Here is a 24,133-nt window from a genome sequence, read left to right on the forward strand (position 1 = left end):
TGCCCCCGTACTCTTGAGCTGTGCCTGTGGAAAAAGAACATTCTGTCAGTATGTTATTTAAAAAGAGAAATGCATGTTGGCAAATCAGGGTAAAATGATTTAGAAAAAACAGCAAAGTTTAGGATAATGCAAGTCTCCAGACACCTGGCAGGAATCCAGGCACATCCACAAATGTGATGATGGGAATGTTGAAGGCGTCACAGAAACGAACAAAGCGAGCCCCTTTAACAGATGAATTTATGTCCAAACAGCCTAAAATATATTAAAAAAAGAAAAGGACATAAAAAATGTGTCAAGTGTATAATAAATTTTTATGTTATACAAATATTTTACATATAATATCTGCTTCTGTTTAAAAGTTTGGGTGATTTTTTAAAATGCTTTTGAAAGAAGTCTCTTATGCTCACTGCGTTTATTTCATCAAAAATGTAGTAAAACAGTAATATTGTGAAATATTATTACAATTTCAAATAACTGCTTGTAATACAATTTAAAATGTAATTTATTCCTGTGATGGTAAAACTGAATTTTATTTTTTTAAAAATAAAATAAAATAAAATAAAATAAAATAAAATAAAATAAAATAAAATAAAATAAAATAAAATAAAATAAAATAAAATAAAATAAAATAAAATAAAATAAAATAAAATAAAATAATCACCCACCAGAAGCCACTTTTGGCTGGTTTCCTACTATGCCTACAGTCCGACCATTCATCCTGGCAAATCCCACCACAATATTTTTGGCGTAGTTGGGCATAATCTCAAAGAATTCTCTCTCATCTACTATCTGTAAGAGTGAAATGACAATAATAAGCACTCCCTGATGAGTTTATGCATGACTATTTTAACTGTTCGTTCACTAAAGATGCACATACACCATGAACAATGTCCAGCATGTCATAGGCTTTTGTGGTTTCAAAAGGAACGACAGTGTCCAAACCAGGAACCAGTCGGTCACTGAGGAAAATAAATTGCAATGATAACACTGGTCAAGATAAGTTGACTGATAAAGAGAAAAAAAAAGTACTAAAACGGTTTCTCACCGAGGATCATGGCACTCAATGACTGGAGCTGGATCTTTGTTGCTCAGTGGGAGAAAGTTGAAAAAGTCTCGCAAGTTCAGAAGGGCATCAACGTCATTCTCAAAGGCCCGATGAGCAACACCTGAAAGAAAACAATAAGATCTTTAGAGAACAAAAACTGTTCATACGGCAAAAACACTTTCATAAAACACATTCAGATGTATGCACAGGGTAAATCGATAGACCTACCCGACACAGCGGTGTGGGTTTTTGCTCCACCCAGCTCCTCCTGGGTAACATCCTCGTTTGTTACAGATTTTACCACATCTGGGCCTGTGATAAAAAGGTATGAGGTATCCTGCAAAGACAGGTTAAAGATGTATACCAGCTGAAAAACATTTCATGAAAAAAAGTGCCAGCCAGGACCTGATTCTAAAATTAAAATACACACTAGAAACCCGATTTCAAATACAATATGCATTCTATACTCTTAACTTTTCATTTCTTACCTTTACCATGAAGGTAAAATCTGTCAGAGCAGGTGAATAGACGGCACCACCTGCACACGGGCCCATGATGAGAGAGATTTGAGGGACTACACCTGAGGCCATCACGTTCCGCTGAAGAACAAATGCAATTGTCCAGAGTTAGTATGTATGTAAGAAATTAATACTTTTATTTAGCAAGGATGCATTAAATTGATCAAAAGTGACAGTAAATACATTTATAATGTTACAAAAATTTCCATTTCAAATAAACAGTTATTTTGAATTTTCTATTCATCAAAAAATCCTGAAAAAAAAAAAAAAAAAAAAAAATCATGGTTTCCACAGAAATATTATATTGTTTTTGACATTTATCATAATATGAAATGTTTCTTGAGCAGCAAATCAGCATATTAGAATGATTTCTGAAGGATCATGTGACACTGAAGACTGGAGTAATGATGCTGAAAAATCAGCTTTGCCATCACAGGAATAAATTACACTTTAATATATGTAATATTTCACAATTTTACTGTATTTTTGCTCAAATACTGTATATGCAACCTTGGTGAGCATAAGAGAACATTAAAAAATATTATCAATCACAAACTTTTGAATAGTATTGTATATATCAAATAAATAACTGTGTTAAGACATTTAGCTTACCAAGAATATATCAGCATATCCTGCAAGGGACTCGACGCCTTCCTGAATGCGGGCTCCACCGGAGTCATTGAGACCGATTACTGGGGCTCCAACCATCATTGCCTGGTCCATGATCTAAGAATTAAATTGCAGTGATTTTACTGTTTGACATTATTATGCCTGTGCGTTTATTTTAAGACTTTAGTCAGATCCAACACATGCTCATCAACCAGTCTCACCTTGCAGACCTTCTGAGCATGAGCTCCTGATAAACTGCCTCCGAACACGGTGAAGTCCTGAGTACAGAGGAGCATTTCACTCATGACAAGAGAATGGAAATATGAATATAAAAATATTTTAATATTGCAAACTTATGTTCGAAAGCAAGTATCATACCTGGCTGAAAACATAGACCAGTCTGCCATTGATCCTTCCCTGTCCAGTCACTACACTGTCTCCTGGATACTGAAAACACAGACAAGACAAGGAAAATCATGAACTTTTAGATCCCTCATCTACAAGTGTTAAAAAATAACAATGAATGATGCTAACATTTTACGTGTTCTTATAGACGTCAAAATCAACTAAAAATTCATTATCCACTTAATTGTATCTTCTTACATCAAGAAAATTGATCGTTATCAAATCTCTTCTACACACTACTAGTCAAAAGTTTGGAAACATTATTATTTTTAATGTTTTTGAACCATGTCTCTTATGCTCATTTCATAATAAATACAGAAAAAAACAATAATATTGTGAAATTTACAATTTAAAATTATGGTTTTCTATTTTAATATACTTTAAAATTTAATTTATTCCTGTGATCAAAGCTGTATTTTCAGCATCATTACTCCAGTCTTCAGTGTCACATGATCCTTCAGCTATCATTCTAATATGCTGATTTTATATTCAGTTATTATCAATGTTGAAAACAGTTGTGTTGCTTAATATTTTTTTGGAACCTGTGATACTTTTTCAGGATTCATTGATGAATAAAAAGGTTAAAAATATAAATCTTTACTATCACTTTTTTTTTTTTTTTACATCCGTGCTGCTGAATAAAAGTATTAATTTCTTTCAAAAAAAGAAAAAAAAGAAAAAACAATTACTGACCCCAAACTTTTGAACGGTAGGGTATATTGTTACAAAAGATTTATATTTTAAATAAATGCTGATATGTTTTAAGTTTTTATTCATCAAAGAATCCTGAAAAAGTATCACAGGTTATAGAATAATATTAAGCAGCAACATTGATTTCCAACATTGATAATAAATCAGCATATTAGAATGATTTCTGACGGATCATGTGACATTGAAGACTGGAGTAATGATGCTGACAATTCCGCTTTGCATCACAGAAATAAATTATATTTTAAAGTATATTAAAATAGAAAACCATAATTTTAAAAATTGTAATAATATTTCACAATATTATTGTTTTTTTCTGTATTTATTATGTAATAAAAGCAGCCTTAATGAGCATAAGAGACTTAATAATAATATATAATATAATATTATTATTATTATAATATATATATATATATACACTACTAGTCAAAAGATTTTGAACAGTAAGATTTTTTAAATGTTTATAAAAGAAGTCTCTTCTGCTTCATTTATTTGATCCAAAATACAGAAAAACAGTAATATTGTGAAATATTTTTCCAATTTAAATATAACTCTTTTCTATTTGAATATATTTTAAAAAGTAATTCACTCCCATGATGGCAACGCTGAATTTTCAGCATCATTACTCCAGTCTTCAGTGTCACATGATCCTTCAGAAATCATTCTAATGCTAATTTGCTGCTCAAGAAACATTTATTATTATTATCAACAACCCTGAAAACAGTTGTGTACCTTTTTTTCAGGATTATTTGATTAATAGAAAGTTCAAAAGAACAGCATTTATCTGAAATATAAAGCTTTTGCAACATTATAAATGTCTATACTGGTTACTTTTGATCAATTTAATGCCTCCTTGCTGAATAAAATTTCATTTCTTAAAATTTCTTTCCAAAAAAAACAAACAAAAAACTCTTACTGACCCCAAACTTTTTAACAGTAGTGATAATGTTACAAAAGCTTTCTAAAAATTCAGCTTTGCCAACACAGAAATAAATTGCATTTTAAAATATATTCAAATAGAAAGCAGTTATTTTAAATTGTAAAAATATTTCACAATATAAGCTGTATTTTGGATCAAATAAATGAAGCCTTGGCGAGCAGAAGAGACTTCTTTTAAAACATTAAAAAAAATCTAACCATTCAAAAACTTTTGACCGGTAGTGTATATATTATTTCAAATGTTTTAAAATCTGCATAACAATAAAAGCTAACCTTTTGTTTTTATTATAGGTATATTTGTTGGAAACTAACACTTAAACCCCACTTTGTACAAGACAATAATAAAAATATTATATTTATATTAAAAATATAAATAAAATAGTTTACTGTCATACATCTTTTTGTAGTGTAGCATTTAAATTTGAGTAATATTTTAATTAATATTATATTAATACTAAATAGTTTTAGTATTGTGGGACCTCTAATTGAGAACCACTAACTTAAAACACTTTATTTGGTTAACAGGGGGTTTAAAGTCTTTTAAAATCTTTCAAAATATCTGCCAAACTGTCCGTTTCACAGAATGACCTTAAAGGATTAGTTCACTTTCAAATTAAAATTTCCTTATAATTTACTCACCCGCCTCCATGTCATCCAAGATGTCCATGTCCTTCTTTCTTCAGTTGAAAAGAAATTAAGGTTTTTGGTGTAAACATTCCAGGATTTTTCTCCTTATAGTGGACTTCAATGGAGCCCAAACGGTTAAAGGTTGAACTAATTGTTATATACTTGCACTAGCATATTGTATATGACAATTTAGTTCAAACTTTGACCTGTGGAGGGCAGTAATACACTTAGCAGTGTCTACACTGCTGGAATTCAAATAGAGGAGAAGAAGAACAGAGCTGGTTCAAGATGAGCATCTATGGTTAAAATTTTTTTTTTTAGAAAATGAGCAATGGTTTCTCTAGATAAAACCCTTATTTCTCGTCTGGGATCGTGTAGAACGCTTTGAAGCTGCACTGAAACTGTATTTTTGACCTTCAACCATTTGGGCTCCATTGAAGTCCACTATGTGGAGAAAAATCCTGGAATATTTTAACCAAAACCTTAATTTCTTTTCGACTGAAGAAAGAAAGACATAAACATCTAGGATGACATGGGGGTGAGTAAATTATAAGGACATTTTAATTTGAAAGTGAACTAATCCTTTAAACTGCAATAGACACAATGTTCCCTCTGCACTCACACATAACTCATGACATGCACAATGGGAATATTTCTGCATTCAGTGAGCTGAGAGGTGGAGGTGACATACCTTATTATGATCTGCCTCCATGCCAAAGTCAGAACAGCGATGCTCCACAAACATGTCATACTCCACGAACGAGTCCGGGTCCAGCAAGAGCTCCACTCTCTCGCGCGCTGTCAGTTTACCCTGCGCACAGGCATTTCGCAGCTCTTCTCGGACTGTTGTGCTTTCACTTATGTCAACTGCATTAATTCTGCAGTAAGTTTTCTTAACTTACCCTTTTGTGCTGTGCAGCTATCCTCAGCTGTCCTCCCCCTGTAAGCGCTGCCTTTCGTTTCTTCTCAATTCTCTCCTGTACAGACACATGGCTAATAGAATAGCACCTTGCATTTTGCAGTACTCTCGACTGGGTAACTGCCCCGTACGGAATCTGACCTACACTTTTAAAAGAACATTTTAGGCCATGTAAGAGTCCCAGGCTACTCCGCATTAACGTGTACGTCGCCATCGCTGCTACACTGAGGACACAGATGATGTCGAAACCCTGTCGGTGTCCTCAGCCAATCACCAACAAGCGCCTACTCGGTTAGCTAAGAGGGCGTGAGTGAGTGAACCAATCACAGCAGAGATGTGCGTTTGTAGGCGAACTTGATAGATGTAGTCCATATTAATGTCAACAATGATAAACTACAATTCCCAAGCTGTTGTGAGAATCGCATGTTTTAAAAAAAAGTCTCTTCTGCTCACCAAGGCTTCATTTATTTGATCCAAAATACAGATAATATTGTGAAATATATTGTTAAATATTTTTACAATTTATAATAACTATTTTCTATTTGAATATATTTTAAAATGCAATTTATTTCTGTGTTGGCCAGGCTGAATTTTTAGAAAACTTTTGTAACATTATCACTACCGTTCAAAATCAATTTTTTGTTTTCAACAAATTAATACTTTTATTTAGCAAGTATGCATTAAATTGATCAAAAGTGACAGTATAGACATTCATAATGTTGAAAAAGTTTTATATTTCAGATAAATGCTGTTCTTTTTTATTCATCAAATAATCCTGAAAAAAATGGTACACAACTGTTTTCAGCGTTGATAATAATAATAAATGTTTCTTGAGCAGCAAATAGGCATATTAGAATGATTTTCAATTTTTTTCTTGATGAGCATTTGATGATCCTCATTCCTCATTAAATAATAATTTTAAAGAAGATACCGTAATATATTTCTTTTACATAATATGTTAGAGTGTTATTATTGTTTTTATTCGCTGTTCACAATAATAACTTTTTATATGAATAATATATATCCTCCTGAGACCTAGGGGGAAAAAAGGTATTTTAGTATTTTTTCACGTCATTACATTGTTTAGAGCATAAGAAACATTAAAAAAAAAAAAAAAAACATTTTTGAAAAATTATATTTTATTCATATGTTATGCTATGTCCTCTGTAGTGGACACAGGACTAATTTGTTTAAAAAAAATAACATGACATGAAATGACATGTATAGGCAAAAACAATTATTAAATCACCAATCACTTTTTAGGCTTCCGGATTTTCTTTTACCATAATTTGTATAAAGATGATTCTCAACTATGTTATGAAAGATAGAATAGAATGAATCGATATACCATTTTAATGTATGGAGTGCATGCATTTTGAATGCATGGATTTTCCCATTCAATACAATGCATCAATACACTGTATCTAATTTGCATATTAATGTGTTCTTGGAGCAACATGCAATGAAAAAAGAAGCGTAATAATGGGAGTAATAATTGCAAAATTTTCACAATAATTTCTAATAATTTAAAGGAATATTGCTATATAATTTCTTTCCCTATTGACTTGTTATATCTCCTAAAATGCCTGATGATCATGATTTAAGTTTTCAATTTGAAAATTAATCCGATCTAAAAGATAATTACAAAATATTATCATTTTCCATAAGAGTGCTATTTTTGATTTTCAGTCATATTTAAAGACCAAGGAGTTGTTGTTGTTGTCATGGCGAAACCTCTAAAAAATGTGGTTTCTATGCAAAGCTCTGAATGCAAAGCCTTGAAGGACATCCAGACTTAAAACTGTGACATGTATGATGACAAAAGGAGAGAGACAAGAGGACAAAAGTCTATTGCTTGGTCCCAGGAGGATTACTAGTACTTAGTCCAAAAGCCACATTAATACTAAAAAGAAGTGAGAGGCGTACAGGCAGAATAAACAAATAAAGGACATTGACAATATCATTAGGAAGTTATTTTTATTGATTAAAACTCAATGTTATGGCATTTAACATAAAGTAATCTCGGCGTGTAACCGGGCCTCCACCACCGAGCCTCTGCTTATAGTAGCGTGTGATTTACACAGTCTCACACTAGGGGGCAGTAATCACTGGAGCTCGTGTTTAATTCCAGGCGCTCTTTTACTCTTGTTTGGTGTTGTTCCTCTCAGTCTCAGGATGCAAAAGTTAACAGAGGAATAATAAGCAACGAAACTGGCTCTTAGCAAAGGCTAATGTGTGTGAATATTTTGAAGGGTAGGGAATTCAGTCGAATGCTATATAAACATATCGCTCAAACGGAAGGCTATCGCACTAGTTAATGAGAGAAAAGCTCTTATAATCAACAACACGAAGAAAAGTGCAGACAATATTAGCTAGCTAGCGAACTAGCAACCAAGCAAACTGTGTGGTCTGTTAAGTTGAACTGTAAATAACCCCTGTGCTTGTGAAAATTTTCAAGGATTATACTTTTTGTTCAACGGATTTTTTTCTTTCTTCTGTTTTTCCTTTTGTTATTTGTGGAGGGATTATCCGCAGAGCTCGTGCCGCCGACAGTACGCCTCGGGCCTGTTATGCTTCTCCCTAAAATGCTGTTTATCGCCCAGTCCTTCACCTCTGTGTGCTTTATCACAAAAGTGCAGCGCTCTTCATGTTGAAGTAACATTAATCGGGACCTGACACTCATGGAAGGCAGGCTATAGTCTGTGCCATACATCGCTTACAGCATCTTATTTTCATCGAGCTGACCGTCTCTGGAGGATCTTCTAGTCACTGACATGTTAACAAGCAGACGACTCAAAGCCGTTCATCTGCTTGCGAGTCATGTCAAATCACACTCTTTGTTTGAGGCGTTGGGTCAAGCCTGGTTAATTGTGTTCTCACAGTTATTCTGCGTTGGGAGTCTGATCAACAGTCTCTCTCAGTAGCTGATCAGCCCGCTCCTCGTGTCCTGCTATTGACTGAAGTCGCTGAGATGAACCCGGTAAACGCCACCGCGCTGTACGTGTCGGCGTGTCGCTCTCTTCTGCAGTGCGACCCGAAGGATCCGGAGACATACGGAGGGCTGTTTAACGTCCTGCCTTTCTTTAGAGACTCCCTATCCTGCCTGGTGTGTGGTGAGTACCTTTTAAACTAAGCAATGTACGAGAGACCGTGCTATGTTTTGAATATAGTCACGGCTAAATGGCTTTGCTAGGCATTACGCGCAGCAAAGTAGACGTTAATATGTTCACGATAGGCTACAGCACAGCCTCGAGTGCTATTGCTTTTATTAAACGGTTACTAAATAAGTATTTAAAACACAATTTTCATTCAAACGTTATTTAATAAGCAAATTGAGTCGCGTTCTTCCACTAGTCCGTGTTAACAATGTTGTTAACGAAAAGCATCCAGGAACGGAACTATCTGCTACAACAGTGTCCGCCCGCTTTTTCAGCAGCCGCCTTGAGAGACTGCTCAGTGCAGAGCCATGGGTGGAGCGTGAAGTCAAGCCCCCCCTCTCTAGATGTAATTTGGGCGTATTGAGCGGGGCTAGAAGGTCCAACCACACCTAACCCTACCCATAACTCCATCCCTCCACCCATTACATCCACAGATGTGGGGCTGGACTAGGTCCACCCATGACTTCCAGAGAGGGGGAGCTGGACTTCATTTGGCTCTGCAGTGAGCACCACTTGGTTTATTATTTAAATGTCCCATTTAGTTTCCCATTTGGAGTTTTAAAGTTATTTTAAAGAGGTATAGGTCATGAACCAAACCAACCAGCTGAGAGGTGAATAACATTACAAACTTTAATTTAAAGCAAATAGGTTCATGACTGTATACTTCTTTAATGAAGGAAATAACTATATTCCCATGAATCACTGCAAATGATATAATCAAATTAAAACAATGGAGAAATATACAACTATTAAATTAGTTTATTATTTATATATATATGTGTGTATATATATATATATATATATATATATATATATATATATATATATATATATATATATATATTTTATTATTATTATTTATTATTATAGTAGTCAACATTTGAAGTGGATCAAAACCTTTCATCAGAGTTGCCCTAAAACCTTCTTCTTAGAACAACTTTGAACTTTTTTGATCCACTTCAGATGTTGACTACTATATATAAAATATATATTTTCCCCATTGTTTTTTAAATCGATTATCTCATTTAGTGATTCATTTGGACTATAGATAGATTTAACTGATATTGCAAAATATGCATACAAATATTTAAGTAGCTTCAGAGTGTAGGGAGACTGACATGTCATTCATGGTGCTTCATTGGAGTTGGGGGTGCAAAAGCATTCTTTTGAAACAATTTGCTTGTTTTGATTCTGATGGGTTTGATTCTTTGCAGAATCGTGGGTGATGTAGTTTTTTTTTTTTTTTTTTTTTTTTTTTTTACAATGATAGGTATACCAAAATGATAAGGTATAAAAAATAAATCGAAATAATGTGGTCCAATGGCTTCAACAAAAGCATTTACCATCAATTAGGTCTGTCTTTAAGTTATCATTAAAAATCCATTTCTCTGTGTAGAAAATGAATGGGATTTTTACTTGCATAACCCATCTGTTGCACTCTGTAGAACAGAATATTACATGATGTTATTTTGTTATGTTAATTGTTTTAAATTAATCTATTGTTTGCTTTCCATCTAGGAAATTTGCTTCAGGAGCCACTTGCTCCAAAAAATTCCTCTTGCCAGCACTGTGTTTGCAAGGGTTGTAAAGGCAAGAAAATGTTATTGAAGCCATCCTGCAGCTGGTGTAAAGACTATGAGCAATTTGAGGAGAATAATCAGCTCCAGATTCTGATCGACTGCTACAGGAGTCTCTGCGAGTGTGTCTCAATGTGCGTCATGACAGAGCAGAGTGCCTTGGGGGTCAAAGGTTACCCTGAGGTCAAGAAGATGCTGGAAGAGGTGTTGGGGGTGAATCAGGAACATGAAGAGATCAGTTCTGTCAAAGACACTTTAGATGTTCCTCATCTCAAAATGGAGACAGACTCCTCAGAAAACTCTGCTGAAGTCAAGCCGAGCGATCTGGACAAACCCTCTGAGCAGATCCCAGAAGAACTAGAGACCCCCAAGCCTGTCATTGCTGACGAACCTCTGAGATCTAACTCGGAACTACACATGGGTACTGTCACCGTTAACGATGCAATGTGCAAAGTTGGCACCGACTCGGTGCACTTCAGTGCAGAGAACTCAAGTATCTTAGAGGACCTAAAATCTGACATTATGAACAAGGAGGTTTCATGTGAACAGACTAAATCAACAGCAGAGCTCTGTCAGCACTCATTACAGTCCCAAACCAGCGGACAGCCGCCACAGCCTCAGACGGGCCTGACGTGCCTCGCCGCAGCCCACAGAAAAGCGCGCCTGAGCCGAAAGCGCTCTCGCTCTGAGAGTGACAGCGAGATGCTCCAACCTCTGCCCATCACCAGCCTCATCCAGGGGCCATCGGTAGCGGCCACAGCTCCACCGAAAACAGCATTTGAACCGAAAGCACCCTCACCGCCTGCTGTCGTGGTCACTAACGGAGGCGTTTTGAAGGTCAACAGGGCCGTGTTGGATTCAACTAAAAATATTCAGATAAACACAGACCTTGCTAATAAGAAAGTTCAGGCCAAGTCTAAAGTGGCCGTCCCGAAGGCGAAGGGCAAGGCGAAGGACAGGCTGCTCTCGGCTAGCGTGTTACCAAGCCAGCCTCCTAAAGTCGTATACAAAAAGACGCAAGAGAAAAAAGGCTGCAAGTGTGGGCGAGCCACCCAGAATCCAAGTGTTCTTACCTGCAGGGGTCAAAGGTGCCCCTGCTACTCCAACCGTAAGGCCTGTTTGGACTGCATCTGCAGGGGCTGCCAGAACTCGTACATGGCCAACGGCGAGAAGAAACTGGAGGCTTTTGCCGTGCCTGAAAAAGCCCTGGAGCAGACCAGGCTCACTCTTGGCATCAACCTCACCAGTATTTCGGTCAGAAACGCTGGCACGAACGCTGCCGGGGTCCTCAGCCTGTCCGCCGGCTCGCCTATGGCCTCTTTCCTCTCGTCCAGCGCCGATGAGGACCAGAGTTTTGAAGATGCTCTCGAGATGCATTTTGACTGTTGATAGCTGTCCTGCTACTGACATCTCTCTTAGCCGTGGTCGATTCGAACAGAAATGGTTTGCCAAAACTCTTGTCTGTAGTTTTTCATGTTCAACCTCTACCGTCAAACACACGCACACACTGCTGTAATAGAAAGTTACTGTGAAGCTGAGCGTTATGGCATATTTTGTTTTTATTTTGAAGGAACTGTATGCTTCTGCATGACTGTTATAGTCACAATGAACTAAGGATCTGATAAACGTTCTTTTTCTTTAAATGTTCAATGACCCAAACTTTAAAATGAATTTCAACGTTATTCGTGATACATTTGTTTGCTAACACGTATGGCACATTATAAACTGTCCCAAAGCTATTCAAGGATTAACGTTTGTTTACATTCTGTTTTTTTTTTTCTTTTCAAATTTATTTTTAAATATATATAAATATGTATATTGCTTCGAAACATTAATTGAAGGTAAAATTATTCACAGCTATCTGTAATGTCTGTTTAACGTCAGATAAAATCATTTGCTTATGGTGGAAAATGTAGCACTTAGTCCCAATAGTGTTAATGGGTTTAGACACCTTTTCTGGTTGCTGTAGTGATCAGTTCCTGTGTCATCCACGACTCTCATTTATAGAACTGGGGTGTCCCTTTAGTTTAGGATATTTAATTATTTTTATTTTTTGTTCAGTAGATGGTTCCTTATTTTTCTGAACAGAAAGTAGTGCTGTGTCACTTTTTTTTATTCGTCATGTTCAAAATTTGAAAGAAAGACGTTCAATTTCCATGTTTGTCTGGTTTTATAAGGATAATGAAGCACAAATATGTCATGACAGCTGTTTCTCCAGCTTCATTTTATCCTCACTATTGTTCATTGTTAGTTCAGACTGAGCTGGCTGCGTCATCAATAGAACAATCGACAAAGATTTCTGAAACAAGTGAATGTAAGAGTGTTCAGTGTGTTACCTGAGAATGTATTCATGGCAGTGATATTTTTAAAGCAATATGAGAAAAAAAATGATAGAGAACCATTTTTTTAAACCCTTTCCCCACACAAAGGCATCCTATTTGTTTTGATGCAAACTATAAAGGAGTATTTCAAAATGTTATGTTCTTTAAAAGTATGCCTGAGCACCTTTTAGCACCCATTGATGCCTCTTTACTCTGATCTTGATTTGTTGTGTTTGTCTTGCAGTTGTGTTGTGATTCCTGTTTTAGGGACCAAAACTAGAAATGTGTGTTGAGAAAGGTCAGTGAACACATCTTTACTGTTACACTGCGCCGTTTCATGTCTTATATAATGAAGCAGGGTAGACTCTACTTCATATGTGTACTTAAATATGCTTGAAAACACTATCAGTAGGGCTTTGACCAAATATTGAAAATCTTCTTAGTTGAGTCTTGGATCTTAGTGGGATATTGTGTTGTATTTTCAAACCTTATAGTTTGGTAGCGTTGTTTTATTCCTCCCTTTGCTTTTCAATGGTCATTACTTGAACTCAGATTTTAGTTTGATTTTTTTTTTTGAATTACTGGAGAACCTCTTATTATTGCTGGTTTATTCACTGCCACAATGAAATAATGAAAATTGCAGAAAGCAACAAAAATAAATTATAGTTTTTTATTTCTTGTTTTTCAAAACTGTGTTGTGTCATGTGTTAAATGTGTTTTTTTTTTCTAATGCAACACAAATGATTTTCTATTTTGTTTATGACCTTTAGCAAGCCTAGCTTTAAAGGGTTAGTTCACCCAAAAATGAAAATTTATTACTCTCCCTCATGTCGTTCCACAGCTGTAAGACCTTCATTAATCTCCGGAACACAAATTAAGATATTTTTGTTGAAATCCGATGGCTCAGTGAGGTCTGCATAGACAGCAATGACATTTCCTCTATCAATATCCTTTAATATACTAAAAACATATTTTAATCAGTTCATGTGAGTACAGTGGTTCAATATTAATATTACAAAGTGACAAGAATATTTTTGGTGCGCCAAAAAAAACCAAAATAACGACTTATATAGTGATGGCAGATTTCAACACTGCTTCAGGAAGCATCGGAGCATTATGAATCATCGTGTCGAATCATGATTCGGAGCGCCAAAGTCACGTGAATTAAGCAGTTTGACACGCGATCCGAATCATGATTTGACATGCTGATTCATTATGCTCCGAACCTTCCTGAAGCATTGTTTTGAAATCAGCCTTCACTATGTAAGTACTTATTTTGTTTTTTTGGCGCTCCAAAAATATTCTTGTCGCTTTATAATATTAATATTGAACCACTGTACTCACATGAACTGATTTAAATATGTTTTTAGTACCTTTATGGATCTTGAGAGAAGAAATGTCATTTCTGGCTATGCAGGCCTCACTGAGCCATCGGATTTCAACAAAAAATCTTAATTTGTGTTCCAAAGATGAACGAAGGTCTTACGGGTGTGGATCGGCATGAGGGTGAGTAATAAATGACATTATTTTTGGGTGAACTAACCCTTTAATTTGACTCAGACTTTGGCAACGGTACGTCGCCATCTCAGCCGCTAGAGGGCAACATTGTTACTATAAATAGCATTCCAGTTTAATATTTAAATTATGAAATTATCCTTATATCCAACATATTTTCATGTTGATATTTTAATAATTGTTTGCTATACATGTAGGATGTAGGAGGTTCTTGATTAGCACAATTATCCAAAAGGTATAGAACTACAACATATATAAAGGAACATAAAACAGGAAATTTAAAGGCAGTTTTTACTAGTCATTATTCAAGAATGTGAAGATATTTGAAACGCCACAATGTTATGTTTTCTTGAATAACTATACAATTTTGAATGCAACTAGGCAGAGTATTTTTAATACATGTTCCTACTTTATTCACAGTGTTTCACAGTAGAAATATTAAATTAATTGCAGGTCTTTGGAGTGCAAGTCTAGCAGAAATGTTATGAAATGCATGGTAATATATGAATTCCAATTTGTGAATGCAGTAGGTGGTGATAAAGGCACAAAAACGTAAGCAGAATTTGAATTTAAAATAATCTGACAAATACTTTAACTGTTGACAATGAAATATGTGCACATACTTGTTTATATTAATGATGTTAGTATATATATATTCAAGAGAAATTCCTTTGTCATTCGGTTCTTAGTGCATAATTTTTAAGAACACAGTGTGTTAGTCATTATTTGAAAGACAATACAGTTCCTTGATTTACAGTATAAATCCTCTATAGGTATGTGTCTGCTTGTATATGTACCAATGAACATTTAAGTCAAATAACTATAAATGTTCGTCAAGCCAAGCAATATAATTCTGCACTGCCCTTATTCCCACAGAGAAGTAGCAGGGCCAGAAAGCAAAGGTCACACAGCCATGGAAACCATCTTCGTAATGGTCATTAGTGACAGAGACCCCTGCCAGCTCAAGCCTGCGGGCATACATCATCCCATCATCCCTCAAAACATCATGCTCACCGGTCAGAATATAAGCACGTGGTGTCATACGCAAAACCTCGTCCTCCGCCAGTAACGGAGCGGCTCTGGCATCCAGTAATGCTGGTAAATCCTTTAAGATTTTAGGAGAGCCAGTCAGCGGAAAAATAGGCTTATAATGTTTTATCAGTCGTTTGGGGAGGAGATTGGTCCAGTTTAGTTTTGAACGACTGAAGGACAGAAGGTTTTGGTTTTGGTCTTGGGCGGTGTGTTTGTTCTTTATAATGGAGTGCAGGAGGGCAAGGTCGCCGTCTAAGTACTCCAACCAGAAGCGGGCCATTAGTGTGCGATACAGGATGGGAACATTCTGGTTCTGCTGATAGGAAGCTGTATTGAAGTCTAGCGCCTGGAGCACTGGGTATATCAAGACCTGCAGTTTGAATTTCACAGAAGAACTGTTGTCTATTCCAATCTAGTGAGAGAAAACAAAAATGCATGTTGATTACCGCAACCACATTACACTAGAGGTTAAGGCTCCAACAGATCATTCATTTGAAAGGGAGCTGCTGCATTCGCTCCATATCGTAATTACAACCCAAATCCAGAAAAGTTGGGACATTTTGCAAAATGGCCTTTTCTGGAATTGGGGTTGTACAAGATGACAACACGTGACATTCTACTCAGAGCTGTTTACATCCTCAGACTCGGAATTATGTGTTTCTATGGCAAAAATATCAACACCAAATTCTGCAGCGGTCAGGTGGAACAAGTCAAGTGAGTTTACAAGATGCAATTACGAGTTCTACGAGGACGGGAATGCTTTAAGTCTGAATTAAGTCGTAATTACTGTAATTCCAATAGTTCACCTCAAAATAATATACTATTCTAAAATATTTGTTCTGAAGTCCCCTTATATGTAGCCCATTTCCACCACATAAAAAACATAAGTTGAAATTATGGGATAGTAAGCCATAATCAAGTCAAAATGTTGATACGTCACTTATTAGTTGAAATTGTGAGATATGTTATAAAGTCAAAATCATACAGCGTTAATTATGAGATACTATCATAATTATGAGACAAGTCGAAATTATGAGATAAAGTCATAATAATGACAAATTGAAATTTCTTGCCATAATTTTGACTGTTTATGTCGTGCTTATGACAAAATTGTCATATTTTATGACAATATCTTTTATGATAAAAGTCTGAATCGCTCTTTTCAGTTGAATCTTTTCAGTAAATATCTTGACTGAACAAAAAAAAATTGTTTCACTAATCAGGGGCCGTATTCACAAAACATTTTATCTTACCACTAAATAGCAGTAAAAGTTCTTAGTTAAAGGATTAGTCCACTTTTAAATAAACTTTTCCTGATAATTTACTCACCTCCATGTCATCCAAGATGTCCATGTCTTTCTTTCTTCAGTCGAAAAGAAATTAAAGTTTTTGATGAAAGCATTCCAGGATTTTTCTCCATATAGTAGACTTCAATGGGCACCAAACAGTTGAAGGTCAAAATTCGTTTCACTGCAGCTTCAAATTGTTCAACACGATCCCAGATGAGAAATAAGGGTCTTATCTAGAGAAACCAGCGCTCATTTTCTGAAAAAAAATTGAAAATTATATAAGTTTTAACCAGAAATGCTCATCTTGAACTAGCTCTCTTCTTCTTCTCCTCTATTAGAATTCCAGCAGTGTAGACAGTGCTAAGTGTATTACTGCCCTCCACAGGTCAAAGTTTGAACTAATTGTTATATACTTGCACTAGCATATTGCATATAAAAATGAGTTCATACTTTGAGAGGAGAAGAAGAAGAGAGCTAGTTCAAGATGAGCATTTCTGGTTAAAACTTAGAAAATGAGCAATGGTTTCACTAGATAAGACCCTTATTTCTCACCTGGGATCGTGTTGAACAATTTGAAGCTGCAGTGAAACTAATTTTGACCTTCAACTGTTTGGTGCCCATTGAAGTCTACTATATGGAGAAAAATCCTGGAATGTTTTCATCAAAAACTTTAATTTCTTTTCAACTGAAGAAAGAAAGACATGAACATCTTGGATGACATGGGGGTGAGAAAATTATCAGGCAAAGTTTATTTAAAAGTGAACTAATCCTTTAAGAGTTTTCTCTTAACCTATTCACAAAGCTGCTGAGACAAACTTTTACTAAGGAATAGACTGAAATCTTAAAGGAACACTTTTTTTGAAAATAGGCTCATTTTCCAACTCCCCTAGAGTTAAACAGTTGAGTTTTACCGTTTTCGAATCCATTCAGCCGATCTCCGGTTCTGGCGGTACCACTTTTAGCATAGCTTAGCATAGTTCATTGAATCTGATTAGACCGTTAGCATTGCGCTTAAAAATGACCAAAGAGTTTTGATATTTTTCCTATTTAAAACTTGATTCTTCTGTAGTTAATTCCTTGATTATTACGCCTGAATGAGATTATAGTTCTTAGCCATATCAGCCTAGAAAATCACAACTTTTTATTAAGTATTAGTTATTAGTACGCGATTTAACTACAGAAGAGTCAAGTTTTAAATAGGAAAAATATCAAAATTCTTTGGTCATTTTTAAGCGCGATGCTAACGGTCTAATCAGATTCAATGAACTATGCTAAGCTATGCTAAAAGTGGTACCCCCAGAACCGGAGATCGGCTGAATGGATTCGGAAACGGTAAAACTCAACTGTTTAACTCTAGGGGAGTTGGAAAATTAGCCTATTTTCAAAAAAAGTGGAGTGTTCCTTTAAGCTAAGAGTAAGGGCGGGGTTGATCTCGTTGCTATGGAGTAAACACACAGTGATTGGCTGATCGGGGAGGAGTCAGCGATTTAATAATAGAAATATTGTAGCATGAGGTGTCATGTTTCTATATTAAAATAAAGGTTTTAAAATACAAATGTTGCCCTATTCAAATAAATATTTTTTAATAAAAATGTTGCCATGGTCAAAATAAAATGTTGCCATATTGTTGCCATAAAGGTTTTAAAATGTAGGCTAAGTGTCCCTAATTAAACTAGTATACAGTTAACTGTCCACCTCTTGGATGTCTGCATCTCAAGGGAATGCAGAATTCAAGCGACAAATTATGTTTTATAAACAAAGTTTAGGAAAAACACTCAAACGGTCTTTCTAATCAGCTCGAGAGGAGGAATATATATACACAGACGAGAGCCGACTCGCCTATAGTTACTTCGACAGTTTTCTACATCTCTCCTCCACCCCGCTCCTCACTCTTGGCTGGGGATACGGAGATAACTTTGAGTTTGGGCTTAATTCCATGCTCTGAGCCCTCGATCCCCTTGGACAGCACACCAAAAATGCTTATTATATATATATATATATATAAAAAAACCTTTGCCACAGGTAATCAGACAATATTTATTTATTTTTTAAAGATTTATTTTTGGCATCTCATTGTAGATTAAAATCTATAAACAAAATGTATTGCATTTATGAAGAAAAGGTTCAGCACCCAGTGTCTTTGGGTGGATTAGGACTGTTTGTGATTTGGTCTTAGAGACTTAGGAGTCCTCTTGACTACTCCTAACTTTTCACAGACGAGCTAGTTTTAGCGCTAAAATGCTTTGTGAAATAATCTTAGAGCAAAAATTTAGGACTCCTAAAATTAGGACTGACACGCCCATTATTTTTAAGAGTTTCTCCTAAATCGGCAAGTTAGGAGCTACTTTTAGCCTTAAGATGTTTTGTGAATACGGCCCCTGATTCGGTAACAGATTAGATCATTTTCTTATGCAAAGATATCGTACGTCTTTGGACATTGTGAAATAAAGCGCACAAGCACTATGGACCCCAGTTTTGATACTTGTGGTGTTTTTGTCAATTTTGTCGAAGCTTAAAGGGTTAGTTCACCCAAAATTGAAATTTCTGTCATGTCATTCCAGACCTTCATTCATCTTCAGAACACAAATTAAGGTATTTTTGATGAAATCCAATGTTTTTTTTTATCCCCCATAGAATGCAATGTAATTATTGTCATTCAGGGTTCAGAAAAGTAGTAAAGACATCATTAAAATAGCCAATGTGACTACAGTGGTTCAACATCAATGTTTTGAAGCAAAGAGAATACGTTTTGTGTGCAAAAACAAAAACGAAATGACATCATCATAAGGAGTCACAGTAATTGGGAAAAGTGAAAGTGTACCCGCTGAGCCACTGCAGCGGCCAGGTTCCCTCCAGCACTGTCCCCACACACTGCCACTCGCTCTGGGTCGACCGAGTACTGCGCCAGCACTTCTGGCCTCAGGAAGTGCTTAGCGGCCTGCACACACTCGTCATACTGCACAGGGAAGCGCACATCAGGAGCCATGCGATAACTGCACAAAATGAACACTCAGTGTGACTGGTCAAAACCATAGATAATTTTTCTCTTCCTATCTAAATGCGAGTAAATACTCACTCCACCGTCACAACCACAGCGTCCAGATCAGCTGCCATTTGTCTGCAGAGACTGTCATATGACCCCAACTCTGAAGGCAGATAAAGCAGTCACATGAAAACACAACTCACACATAATCCCATGAATGTCAAAGCAGGACAGACGGGTTTCGTGCAACCTGATTCATCAAGAAACATTTATAATGGTTAATAAGGAAATACTTCGACATACTTGGAGCACACAAGGCCCATCCACCTCCATGGATAAACATAACTGCTCTCCTCAGCTTTTCTTCCCGTCCGGGAGGGTGGTATACACGCACATGGACCCCATCAAACAGGATATCTTCAGCCTGGATCTCTTGGTTTGTGACGGGCACCAAACTCTCAAAATTGATTATGGCGGAGTTGATAACGTGGACTCTATGGCTCAAACCCAGTGAGTGAGCAACATCTCCCTACAAAACAACAAGGTCAGAAAACAGTGAACTGAACTAACCGTTCCCCTCATTATGGTTTTGAAATGCAGTCTGCATGATATTTTTGGTGCATTGAATAAGAGAGAAAAGTTCATGAAGACAGAGAATAGGGAACATTTCATCCTGCCCTTGGGTATAACCTAATGTTGTGCCAAGTTGGTCAAAGTTAATCACAACAGGCAGATCAAGGTCATTCTTTAACATGTCTCTTCAAAACAGATGGTCCTCTATTAATAGTAAATACTGGATGTTGTCTAAGTTTTATGATAATTATTTTATGTCATATGTTAATATGTTATATACTAAAAGCAAAAATCATTATATGAGGAGAATAAGTTCTAGTTAAGTTTAAAAACAAAGCACATATAAACTTGTATCACTGATTATGTTAAAGATATCATTCAATTTAGAATGGAATATTAATCATCTTTCCAGCCAATCAAAATGTTCCTATCCCCAATTCACCTGGTGGACTGTTTAAAATGTGCTACTTACCATACTTACAACTCCCCGGAATGTGGCATCCAACACCATCAGTTTCCATGGCTCTGAAATTGCCCTAGGCAATGGGATGTAGATGTAATAGGCAACAGCAACTGCTAATAACAAGGTAATACCGCAAAGCAACTTCATCATGGAGTGATGTCTCTCTTCCCTTCTCTCTGGAGCTATCAGGGGTTTAGACAATATGACATTGTGCAATTCTACAAAGATTTTTTTTGAAGTTACTGTTACTTCCTGTGGATAATCATATAGCATTCTGGGAAATGTAGTCTTCATGCTTTAAAACAGAGTCACTACCCTAAGGCCTGGTTTCACAGACAAGGCAGCCAGGATTAGGCCTTAGTTCAATTAGGACATTTAAGTAGCTTTAAGTAGCCTTAGTGAAAAGAAAAAAAAAAACACACATTACTGGTGAGCGTCTTGAGACAAAATAATGACAATGACTGTTGTTTTAAGATATGGCAGTACAAGTTGCTTTCGATTAAAACAGCTCAAACATGCATTTTAGTCTGGAAATAGGCTTAAGCCTTGTCTGTGAGGGTAAGTGTAATACCTTATTCAATGCATATTCATTTTCAGAAATGAGCTCTTTGAGAGAAGAATTTAGCCAAAATCTATAGCATTTTCTTTTCATCTTTCAATACAAATTTTGTTTTTGAATTCAGAAGTCTGGTTAGAATTATATTTTTTCTAAATGTTTAAGCTGATAATGTTTAGTGGCATTATGTGATTAGACTTACCCCTTGACCTCAGCAGTCATATCAAATGTCCACCACTAGAGGTCATTATTGTAATGAAAAAAAAAAATACACTTGCATGTGATGAGTATAAATATCATTTGTTTGGTTACAAACAAACAACTAAAATATTAATAACTTATACATACAATTACATAAAAAAATCAAATACAAAACATATGTGTGTGTATATAGACATATATACACACACTCACACACATATTTTATATTTGGTGTGTGTGTAGCACTTTAACTCTGTAATTGAATCTATTATCAAGCCAATTCATTTTGATAGTAAGTTTCCGAGTGAAGAAGTAAAGAACATTTTACAAAGCATTGACCAATGTAAAAGCACCATTGTTTATTATTTAGTGTTTTACCATGGTAAATAAATGTCTTTATTGACATCACAGCGTTAATACTTAGTTAATAGTAAAGTAATAGTGTCCTGGTTAGAAAAGTGCTCTCACAAATGTATCTTATGTTGAATTTCATAACAGCTGACGAAATGGATTGTGTCACAAAAATTACATATTTAGCATATACCAAGTAAGTATGGTTTATGTTGAGTAGAAAACCAGACAGTTTCTAATGGTAGGTTTGACGTTTACCATAATCTCTCCTCACCACAGTCCATGCATGCAGTGCACGTGTGCTGAGCTCTTCTGTCGAAACCATTCCTAGCCATTCAGGATTTTTGTTACTTCTGTGCAGTGATTACTGTAATTGGAATAAGACTGTGGCTAGCTCAGCAAGGACTGCCAAGTCAGGGGGAAAAAGCAGCAAGGGTTTCTGTCATACATTTGGCTCTTTGGTCTTCATAACTGTTGTTTCTACATTATCTATCATCCCTCCTCTCTTATTATGAGACAATTGAGGCTTGCAGCTGTTTGCTTTTGCTGAATGACTTTGGTCAGAGTAGAATTTGGAAACATCTACCGAAGAGACGTCAAGGATGGGGTGGTGTTGAACTGAAGAAGCTGTTAGTTACCAAATTTGGTAAAACTAAACCAGAAAAAGGTCTAAGTATTCTACAGACAAATAGCATTGCTATAACTCATTTATGAGACCAAGTTAGCATATGGCTAGCACTGAAAGTAGATTACTGTAAGCCTGTGGCTCAAATATCTATAGTAAATCAGAGAGAAATGAAACGTTACTAAATAAATCCATGTGTTGTGTGAAAATAATTATAATAAGACCAAAAGTTTCATGACTACAGGCTTATAGGAGGTTTTAAAGCACTAAAAAGTAGAATTATGCTAAACACATGCTCGTTGGGTTTCAATGGTTTTCACACACTTACTATCAAAACAAACACTATCTGGTACTATGAATTAGTAGACATTATTCATTTCATTGTGATCATTCCTAGATCTAAATAATGATATAAGAAAATTAGTTTGGTTTAAAACTCAAAAGATCAGCTGTCTGCACTTGTGTTGACATTTTCAATCGTCAACTCTGACAAAAGAAGACTTTGTTCTTACCTCTAACCTCATGTAACCTCTAACAAAATGTCATGTGAAAATTCAGCTGTTACACCTGGGTGTATTTCTTGTTGTTTGAGGTCGTTTCACCGCTCATATTCGCTTTTGAGATGACATTTAAGTGACGTCATGTCCCCCACAAATGATCATGGGAGTCACTTCTCTGAAGGTGTGGACACATACCCGTGACTAACATGATGTTTACTCCGCTAGAAAAACCAGGTCATACAGCTTAAGGTGGTCAGGCTGGTTTTTTAACATGGAAACTGGTTATAAACCATGGGTTCCTGGTCTACCAAAGTGGTCTACCAGCTTTAACCAGGTTGAGCTTGTTTGGACCTTGGTTATACCAGCTAATGAAACCACACTGTCTGAAAATGTGCAGTAGTTATCTTAAGAGCTATTTCTACCTGACCCAACCCTAAAAAAACTTGTTTTGACAGAACCTTACTTATTCAGTCATGTTGGTGTCTAAGACAACATTAAAATCCAAAACAGAAATATTAATGTAAAAAGAGTAAGAAATGTTTCAGATTCATTACGCCACTATTAAATAAATGGCTTACACTGATCACAAAACTCTATGTACAGACGAACAAAAGTTCTTCATTTAAAGCTCAAGATGCTCTTTGGATCATCTTCAGTCATTCTGTAGAACATGATCATCAGGTTTGACACAAACTTGAGTTCATGCAGCGAAAAAAGAGACAAACCAAATACATTCTGAAATGAATGAATGTATATTTTTTTAGTTCAACAATTCACTTAAATTGTTATGTTGATTATAGAATTTCTAATGGAAAGATTTATTTTTCATTAAATGTATGACTAGTAGTCTTTGGGACATATTTTTAACTTCAATATAAGCATATATAAAAAATTTTGTTAATATTTTTAGGTTGCCTGATATTTTTTTCAATCTGTTCATCATATAAAGCAATATTTTTTCTTCAGAACATTTTGAACTAATCTTTACAATATCTTTATGCAGTTTTTGAAGCATCAAAGTTTCAGTTGCGTAGCTGTCAACTGAGCAACAGAAAGCTCTCAGATTTCATTAAAAAGATCTTCATTTGTGTTCCGAAGATGAACAAAAGTCTTACAGGTTTGAAATGACACGAGGGTGAGTAATTAATTACATCATTTTTGGGTGATCTATCCTTTTAAAATTATTCTGCTCACACATCTATTGTTCTGAATAGATGTG

The 24,133-nt window shown here is 35.7% G+C and overlaps 3 protein-coding genes across 5 annotated transcripts in view; 1 reads left to right on the forward strand and 2 right to left on the reverse strand.

Moving 5' to 3' along the window:
* pccb (propionyl-CoA carboxylase subunit beta) overlaps positions 1 to 6,020 on the reverse strand; it is a 12,409-nt gene extending 6,389 nt beyond the window's left edge. The window contains exons 1-12 of the mRNA XM_067362096.1: positions 5,754 to 6,020; positions 5,543 to 5,662; positions 2,551 to 2,619; positions 2,394 to 2,450; positions 2,176 to 2,289; positions 1,534 to 1,644; positions 1,274 to 1,382; positions 1,046 to 1,166; positions 878 to 959; positions 666 to 789; positions 145 to 252; positions 1 to 24 (exon numbers count right to left, since the gene is read on the reverse strand). The exon at positions 1 to 24 is cut by the window's left edge and continues 77 nt beyond it. Coding sequence (XP_067218197.1) covers positions 1 to 24; positions 145 to 252; positions 666 to 789; positions 878 to 959; positions 1,046 to 1,166; positions 1,274 to 1,382; positions 1,534 to 1,644; positions 2,176 to 2,289; positions 2,394 to 2,450; positions 2,551 to 2,619; positions 5,543 to 5,662; positions 5,754 to 5,984 — 1,270 coding nt within the window. The 5' untranslated portion in view covers positions 5,985 to 6,020. The remainder of the gene's footprint in view (positions 25 to 144; positions 253 to 665; positions 790 to 877; positions 960 to 1,045; positions 1,167 to 1,273; positions 1,383 to 1,533; positions 1,645 to 2,175; positions 2,290 to 2,393; positions 2,451 to 2,550; positions 2,620 to 5,542; positions 5,663 to 5,753) is intronic.
* A 1,932-nt stretch (positions 6,021 to 7,952) lies between these two features.
* Positions 7,953 to 13,469, forward strand: msl2a (MSL complex subunit 2a). Its single transcript, XM_067362599.1, has 2 exons — positions 7,953 to 8,883; positions 10,447 to 13,469. The coding sequence occupies exons 1-2, from the start codon at positions 8,742 to 8,744 to the stop codon at positions 11,892 to 11,894; spliced, it is 1,590 nt and encodes a 529-aa protein (XP_067218700.1). The 5' UTR covers positions 7,953 to 8,741; the 3' UTR covers positions 11,895 to 13,469.
* An 820-nt stretch (positions 13,470 to 14,289) lies between these two features.
* nceh1a (neutral cholesterol ester hydrolase 1a) lies at positions 14,290 to 23,063 on the reverse strand. 3 transcript variants are annotated; one of them, XM_067363522.1, is made up of 7 exons: positions 22,048 to 23,007; positions 21,440 to 21,474; positions 20,691 to 20,863; positions 19,949 to 20,174; positions 19,739 to 19,808; positions 19,484 to 19,655; positions 14,290 to 15,785 (listed from the first exon to the last, which is right to left on the reverse strand). In XM_067363522.1, the coding sequence occupies exons 3-7, from the start codon at positions 20,829 to 20,831 to the stop codon at positions 15,162 to 15,164; spliced, it is 1,233 nt and encodes a 410-aa protein (XP_067219623.1). In that variant the 5' UTR covers positions 20,832 to 20,863; positions 21,440 to 21,474; positions 22,048 to 23,007; the 3' UTR covers positions 14,290 to 15,161. The 3 variants fall into 3 exon arrangements, with proteins under 3 accessions (XP_067219623.1, XP_067219622.1, XP_067219621.1); XM_067363521.1 differs by lacking the exon at positions 21,440 to 21,474 and having other exon boundaries at positions 22,927 to 23,063; XM_067363520.1 differs by lacking the exons at positions 21,440 to 21,474; positions 22,048 to 23,007 and having other exon boundaries at positions 20,691 to 21,416.
* Positions 23,064 to 24,133: the final 1,070 nt, after the last annotated feature.

This window comes from Chanodichthys erythropterus, chromosome 16 (assembly GCF_024489055.1).
Source record: "Chanodichthys erythropterus isolate Z2021 chromosome 16, ASM2448905v1, whole genome shotgun sequence".
Lineage (NCBI taxonomy): Eukaryota > Metazoa > Chordata > Actinopteri > Cypriniformes > Xenocyprididae > Chanodichthys > Chanodichthys erythropterus.